Source organism: Giraffa tippelskirchi, chromosome 1 (genome assembly GCF_054371585.1).
Source record: "Giraffa tippelskirchi isolate mGirTip1 chromosome 1, T2T-mGirTip1v1.2.pri, whole genome shotgun sequence".
Classification (NCBI taxonomy): domain Eukaryota; kingdom Metazoa; phylum Chordata; class Mammalia; order Artiodactyla; family Giraffidae; genus Giraffa; species Giraffa tippelskirchi.
In genome coordinates this window covers 15,168,346-15,176,292 of record NC_137275.1, presented here as the reverse complement: position 1 = coordinate 15,176,292, position 7,947 = coordinate 15,168,346, and the positions used below count along the sequence as shown (strand labels likewise).

The following is a 7,947-nucleotide window of genomic DNA, read 5'->3' as shown; positions in this document are numbered from 1 at the left end:
AGAGTTTGCATATAATATGCACACAAATGACAATCCTAACATTTTCAGTGTTTAATTTCTTGTTTCTATTCCACACCAGTGGATAAAGAATCTACCTGCCTTGTAGGAGACACAGAAGACTCGTATTAGATCCCTAGGCCAGGAAGATCCCCTGGAGGAAGAAAATGGCAACCCACTCCAGTATTCTTGCTTGAAAAAACCCCATGGACTGAAGAGCTTGGTGGACTATAGTCCAAAGGGTTGGAAAGAGTCATTCACAACTGAGTGACTAAGTACATTCCATATCTAATTTCATTGCCTATCATTTCCTTACATGGACTGATGGTGGGCATTCTTGGCCTTGCTCCTGACTCCAGCAGGAATTAGCATAGTGGTTCATTATTCAGCAAGTTTCTGACTTTGATGTAAAATATACATTCTTCAAAACTGTCTATTAAGAAAGGATGCTGGATTTTACAAAATCCTTTTCAGTATCAGTTAAAGCACACAGTTTCTCTCCTTTGACTTAATACAGTCAACTATATAAATAAGTTTTCTATTACAGAATCATTCTTACATACTTGGCATAATTCTTAACTTTGGCATACATTCATAATATAGTTCTACTGTTAATATTGTACTTTAATTTTACATTATATCTCCAAAAAGGAGATTAAACTATAGATTTCTCTTTTGTGTACTCTATCAGGTTCTGGTATCACAGTCATTTATTTTAAAACCAGCCGTTCAGCTCTTATAAAACACAAGGATCACTGGGAAAAAGCCTAGAGGGCAACCACCTGAAAAGGCCTTAATGCACACACACATACAAACTCACAACACTTTACTTTTTCTAACTACTTTTGTGAAAATTTCCAAACCATACTCTTTATACCTTCTTTCTGACATGAATGCCTAAGTTATTCCAAGTATTATGGATACTGCTTTTCTTTCTAATAAATGCATGAACTTTTCTTTCAGTGGCAAAACAGAGGCAGATGTTCCATGAAAGCTTTTATTCTCACAAAACGACCTCTCCCACTCTACCTTCCCAACCCATACTTAAACCAGAACATTTAAAAACCTCCTGTTTCAGAAAATGAGGGAAGGTCTAAGGAATTGCTCCAATCCTTCATTTCTGTCTCTAGGTCAACTGGCCTCATCTTCTCATTGTTATTTACTTTCACCACTCTATTCCTGCTGTTGCATTTTGGTTTTACATTTTTCCTTCAAATAAATGTCTTTCCTCATCTTTGCTTCCTTCATCCCACTCCCTACCCTTCCAAGTCCAACTTAAATTCCTTTCCTCCTTAGTCTGACTAATCCAGCCCATTCTACATGCCACAGACTTGCTCTCGTTGACTGCTGTACTGCACTCAGTGTCTGGCTGCACATTCTGGCTATAATCTCAAATTGTTTCAAGAATGCTAGTTTTCTTTCTTAGGCTTTGCGTTTATCTCTTTGAGGGCAGGGTCTTTATCTTAAAATTCTGCTGTGCATTTTCTATTGTGTTTAGTGCTGTAATCACATTCAGCCCACATTTTCAAGGCATATTTGACTGAATACATCCATCACAGTTATTCATTTAGTAAATGAGATAATGAAAACGCAAGTGCTCGCCAAAGGTAAATCATTATTATTAATTCCCTCATTCATCATACATGTACAGCAGCCTCAGGGGCTAAGGAGCCTAAAGATTGCAGCTCTTATTTTGCTTCAGATCTCTCCATTTTGGAACCAGCCAAGTTCAGATTCATCTAGGGCTTAACACCAGGAGTCCAAGAATAACTTAACCTTCAGGTCCAATTGTACCAGGTTTACCTTATACTTCTGAGAGTAAACCCAAACTTTTGAAACTCAACTGATGAGATATCCTTTGCTCATTAATTCAGTAAGACTTCCTGGTTAAATTGTGGACACCCAAATCTTTTAGCTTTCAGGAGGATCATAGCTGCTAGGACATACTTTTACCAAGCTGTAACATGTAGTTATATAGAAAAATGGATGTCTTTATTTTATTCCATTATGTCAAACTTTTTACTTTTTTTTTTTTTTAACTTTGGGATTATCTGAACTTCAGAAGGAAAATAACAAGATTTTACATACTTTATTTATTTATTTTTTTCAAAAAGATGCGAATGTGAGTTTTCCTGAAGGCATCTGGGATTGACCAAGTGTTCCAGCGCATCTCTGAAGATCACTTTACAACTGTGGGAAAACTCACCGAGCAGTTTTCGTCGACCCCGCCATTTCCAAGTTGCAATATTGCTGCAGGGAACTGGCACAGCCCGGCTCTTTCTCGCATTCTTCTCCTCACCCTTTCAAAGCCCAAATCCGCCCGGTGAGAATATGGAAACAAGGCTGGAGACAGGAGAGGGCAAAAAGGGGGGGAGGGGTTTATTTAGATTCACAGAGGAAGCGTAGGGCATTTTTCCATTCTCCCTCGCATTCCCCAAGGCCATAAAGTTCTGTTTCCAAAGTTGGAAGTGTGGGGGCGGTCGGCGGCATTTTCAACTTGGCCTGAAACTAGGAGTCCACCCCGGAGAGGCTAGGAACTTTTCCTGCGGGGCCATCAACCTGAGCTTCTGGCAAGCCAGAAGTTCGCGAAAAGCCAGGCCCAAGGCACCGGTTGTCATAGGAACCTGGGCGCCGGTCTCCCCGGCGACCTCGTCTCTAGGGAGGGGGCGGGGCGGAGGGGCCGTCGGGCCAATGAGGTCGAGGGGACGGCGAGGTCGGGGATCCGCGGGGCTCCAGGAGACCGAGGAGGGTTGATTGACAGGGACTGGGGCGGAGCCAGAGGTGGAGCCCGAGAGGGAGCCGGGAGCTCCCGCAGTCGCGGCGCGGCGAGGGTGACACACCGGGATTACCGCCCCGAGAGACCGTCTTGGCGGGAGAGCGGCGCTCCCCGGCTTCCCGGTCTGCCTCAGGCGTATCTCAGCAGCGCTCGGAGCCGGCGGCCGGAGTTGAGCGGCCCCGCTCCGCAGGGTTTGGGGAAGCCCTTGGAGGCGCGCGGGGCAGCCGAGGGTGCGAGAGCGCTCCAGGCTCTGGCGGTCGCCCGGGGTCGCCGCCGGAGCGGCGTTTCGGAGGCGTGGAGGAGGAGGAGATGCTGCTTCTCTTCTCCCCCTCCCCAGGCTCCTTCTCCAGCTTCTTCGGCCCACGCCCGCAGCCGCTTGGGGAAGAGGAGGTGGTGGCTCTCGGCGCCCGCGGCGGCTGCCCGCGGCCCGCCCCGACGCCGCGTCCCCGCTGCCCTTGCCCCGCGCGCCAGTAGCCGGACCGGGTCTCCGGACGAGCGGGTAAGGACGCGCGCTGCCCTGGGCTGGAGGGGTGCAAAGTGCCAAACAAAGTGCGCCGCGCTCTCTCTTCCTCCTGTTTTTTTTTTTTTTTTGCGCCAGCTCCTTAAAATCAACCTCTCTGTGGCCCTGGTGGAAGGAACTTTTCTTTGGTTGTGTTAGGGTGGGGGTGGGATGACTGGGACCTGGGGGGCCGGGGGCGGGGAAGGATGAGATGCTGTTTGATTGTGAATTAGGTAGATCCGCCTTCTCGGCGGAGGAAAGTCGGAGCCTTGGGAATTAAACCCCAGAGGGGATGAGTCAAGAGATGGTGGGGCAGTGGAGAGTGACATGACCCGCATCGTCCTACTCCAGCTCTGTGCGTGCTGAGGGAAGGGCTCCCGGAGTCTTTCTCATTTCTGTAAATGATTGTGGACATGGTGTGGTTAGAGGCCGCCCAGAAGAATGTGTATATGTGAGGGTTCGAAGAAGAGGGGGTGGGGTGATGGGGAATAGAGAGCAGAGGGACGGACACTGCCTGATGCAAGCACTTTTATTGCTCTTCTCTGCGTTCTGGAGTTAACCACCCCTCCCCCTCCGCCCCCCCCCCCCCCCCCCGCCGCCTTTGCTCATTGCAAGATGCTGTAGTACTGAAAGCTGGGAAGCTAAAGTTTGGTAGAGGCAAGAAAGTTTTTACGAAGTTTAATTTCCCTGTATTGTGAGTACATTGGAGAAGGAGGAACTGGGAGAAATGTTACCACTAAAATAGATTTACAGCGATACAGTTTTCGCTGGCCTTACACAGAGATGATCGACTCCTCCACGCACTCGGGCAGCTCATCTGTTCGACAGCCTGTGTCATTTTCGTTTAATTGCATCTTTGAAACAACAAACGCGGTGACTTCATAGGGAGCTTCCTGGAGCTGAGTTTACCTCTCAGAAAATGGGGCAATCGGGTTTGTTTTCAAGGCGGAGACCTAAACAAAATGTAGGACACCTGATCTGTGGGTTGAAGGGCGCGGGTAACTAATTAAAACGATTTTAAAATTTAGAACTACAGAGGTTACTAGAGGATTGAGGGGACGGGGGAGAGGAAAGAAGTTATTGCATTATGAAACAAGCCTTGGTATTTTCCCAAATTCTTGATGACTGGGTTGGCAGGGTCAACGTGAAAACTTGCTTCATGCTCATTGCACGCTTGTGTTGTGCTATGATACAAATTATTTCTTGTGTTATTATCATCAGCATCAGTAAGTTCTTGTATGTATTGATTCAGTAAATTCGTACAGAGGCGAATGGACTGCTTTACGATCCAGTTTTAAGTTTAGTTTACCTTTTTCATAATAACTTTGTGTTCTAACTTGGATGTTCTGGAGGCTTTGTGGGAGTATGTGTGGGGGAGATGGCAGAATGGAAGCAGGAATTAAATGGAAAAAACATCTAGGTTAGTTATTAAGAAAAGGAACTAATTTGTAGCGTGTTTCACTTTTACAAGAACTTATTTTTCAGCTCTTATGTAGTTTGTCTTGGATTAACATTTGTTCCACCAAAACTTTTACTTGCATGAGAAGCCCACTTATTTTTAGGAGAGTGATTACCAGCATTTAAAAACATTTATAAATACCTTTTCATGTCACAAGTAACACACATACGCAAACCATAAAAACCAGTGTCAGTTGCAAGGATAGACTTTGAAACTATGATGGGATCAAAAGTTTTAAAACCTACATTATTTTTTCTGGAGGTATGCCTCAAATGAAAACTGAATGTGAGAATTAGCTAATCAGTTGTTTTCAGTAAATGATAGGTATCAGTCTTGAAATGAATGGAATTTATGTTTGCTTTTTTTTTTAATTAAGAAGAACAGGTCAAATCCTTGCTTTAGTCTACTTTAGTAGGTCAAGGATGGGATGAGGAACATTGTAACTTCTCCTGTATCAGTTGAGTATGTAGTTTTTCAGCTCATCTTATGGCCCAGCCCAGGCTTACTAGAGAAAGGGATTACTGGGGTAAGCTGCTGCTGCTGCTTCCTTTTTATTTTTTTGGACAAGAGTTTGTAATTTTTAAATAAACTACAAAACACTTTTGTGGTGCAACTAAGTTGTAATTAATACCATTGAAATCTAAAGGAAACACTGTCATACCTCAAGCCTGTGCATCTAGGAGTTAACTCCTGTCAGCATTTTCTTATTTTGGAATATGCTTGGTAGAAGTCTGTACCATGAATTAGAAGAGTGAGTTGAAGGTTTTCTCCTGTCAGGCTTCTGATGTAACCAAGTGTGACTCATTTGAGTTGATGTCTCTTTACAAGGCTGGGGCCTGAAAAAGGAGAAAGGATATCGGGTCTCAGGACTGAAGAATTAGTGCTGATGGGGAAGGGTGAGGGTCTCTTGCACTTTTTCCCATTTTTTCTGCTGACAGCTTTTTTTAATTTGAAACTTAAGAACAACCCAGGAACTGCATTTAAAAAGCTTTTAATGAGCAAATCATTATAGAACAGTAAATGGTCTAAGTTAAATTAAAAGTTACACAGTCAGTGTAAATTTGTTTGTTGTTGCCCAGGAAATCCCATGGACAGACTCACTGTAGATATATCACATCAAAACTGTGGTCTGTAATCAACCGACTTAGAGGACGAATTTGCAGGGGGATGGATGGGGGAAGGGGTGGTTAGGGAGTTTGGGATGGACATGTACACATGTTATATTTAAAATGGATAACCAACATGGTTCTACTGTGTAGCACAGGGAATTCTGCTCAATGTTATGTGGCAGCCTGGATAGGAGGGGAGTTTGGGGGAGAATGGATACATGTATTTGTATGGCTGAGTCCCTTTGCTTTCCACCTGAAACTGTCACAACATTGTTCATCGGCTATACTCCAATACAAAATAAAAAGTTAAAAGAAAACAAAAAACTGGTCTGTAAACTGCTCTGTGAGGAAGAGTTCCAGTAATCCTGTGAGTCTAGGGGGCAAAATGAAAACCCCTGTCTTATTCCTGATTAGTGTCAGGCCCTGTGACTACGCAGCCTGTACGAAGTCTGGATGACAGTAGGTAATAGCTTGTGAGGCAGTAGGAGACCAATTATTTAACTTCTTAAGGTAGAAGGACAACAACTCCTGTATGGTCTCGTGCAGAGGCTGGTGGAGATTTGAACCACAGATGAACATGTTTTTTTCCCCAGGGTTTGCTTAGGAAATACAGGAACTGGTTTAAGCACCTGTTGAAGGATGTTTGCCTTAGCCTGTGCTTCACCACTGAATCCTACTTTTACCTTATTTTTCTTTCTTTGATTCCAGTATGAGAATTGATTGAAACAGACTTCCTCAGAGAGAATTGTGCTGTAGTGTAAAGAATGTGGACTCTACTGTTTGAGAAGCATGTGTCCAAATCCTAGGGAACATCTTTATCTTTATTTTCAACATCTGTAATTTAATAATACCTACCTCTCATAGTATTTTGAGAATGAAGTTAATAATATATATAAAAGTGGCAAGTGCAAATTGACAGTAGTTTATTTCCTCCTTTTTTAATCTCTTTTACATATTTGAATAACATTCAATAATAGCAAAAACTTATGATGGTACACCCAAATTATTCCTGAATGTTTAGAACATGTAACTCACCATAGTCCTCAGGGTGAACTTGAATCTGGGTTGCCGAAAGGCCATCTTGCCTACCAGCAAAGAAATGTCTTTGGTTGTATACAGCATCTGTGCTTAATCAACAGTTGCTTATTTTCTTTCTAGTTTAGTGATACTCTGGCTGCATGAAAGAATCACCTGAGTGGCTTTTAAAAATCTTAATGCCCAGGACTCAATTCAGACCAATTAAACTAGAATCTTGGGGGTTAAGACCCAGACATACATATTTTTGGAAGCTCCCTAAGAAATTACAACGTGGAGCCAACTTGTGAACCAATATTCTAGTCCTCTCTAGAAGGTTAGCATAGAAAATTCGATTCTCACAAATGTAGCACCAATATTGTTACATTATGTACTTTCCTCTACATAAATCACAAGAATTTTAAAGAAAATAAACTTACGTCTCTGTGTATATACCCATCTACAGGCTTTTTACTATTTGAATCAGAATGTAAGGTATAAATATTTCCCTCCAGTTCCTTAAAGCTGCACATGTTAAATTTAAATTAATTAGGTATCATTTAAAGTTCAGTTCCTCATTTCACTGAACAATTTTTTTAAACCATTTTATTGAGGTATAGTTGATTTACAATGTTGTGTTTAGTTTCTGCTGTACAGCGGAGTGACTCAGTTGTATATATATTTTTCATTTTTTTCCCATTATGGTTTATCACAAATATTAGGTATCATTCCTTGTTGTTTATCCATCCTATAATAGTTTGCATCTGCTAATCCTAAACTCCCTCTCCTCACTAACCAAATTTTAAGGGCTCAGTAGCTACTTTTAGCTAGTAGCCGCTGTATCGAACAGCTCGGCTGTGGAACATTTCTGTCACCACAGAAAGTTCTGTATTACCTAGAGATTTTAAAATTTATATTCCAATTTCTCCTTTGAAATGAGATATATGTGACATATATATAGTCTTTTCTGTCAGATTTATAATCGAAAGTATAATAGTATTATTTTTGATAGTTTTTTTAAGGAGAAATACCACATTTTTCATGCTTATATTTCCTCTTTCTTCAGTTTCTTGTACCTAGTTGTGAGGTTTTC

General features: G+C 42.5%; 1 protein-coding gene across 31 annotated transcripts in view; it reads left to right on the top strand.

The window, feature by feature from the left end:
- The first annotated feature begins 2,810 nt into the window (after positions 1 to 2,810).
- The window catches only part of PTPN13 (protein tyrosine phosphatase non-receptor type 13), a 209,702-nt gene continuing 204,565 nt past the window's right edge, over positions 2,811 to 7,947 (top strand). For 30 of the 31 annotated variants that reach the window (XM_081581525.1, XM_081581496.1, XM_081581480.1 and 27 more), the window contains exon 1: positions 2,811 to 3,272. Coding sequence is in view for 1 of the 31 variants with exons in the window: in XM_081581273.1 (XP_081437399.1) it covers positions 4,192 to 4,270 (79 nt within the window). In the remaining 30 variants the exon portion in view is untranslated. Of the gene's footprint in view, positions 3,273 to 4,191; positions 4,271 to 7,947 lie in introns of those variants that run through there. The other variant, XM_081581273.1, reaches the window with a different exon arrangement.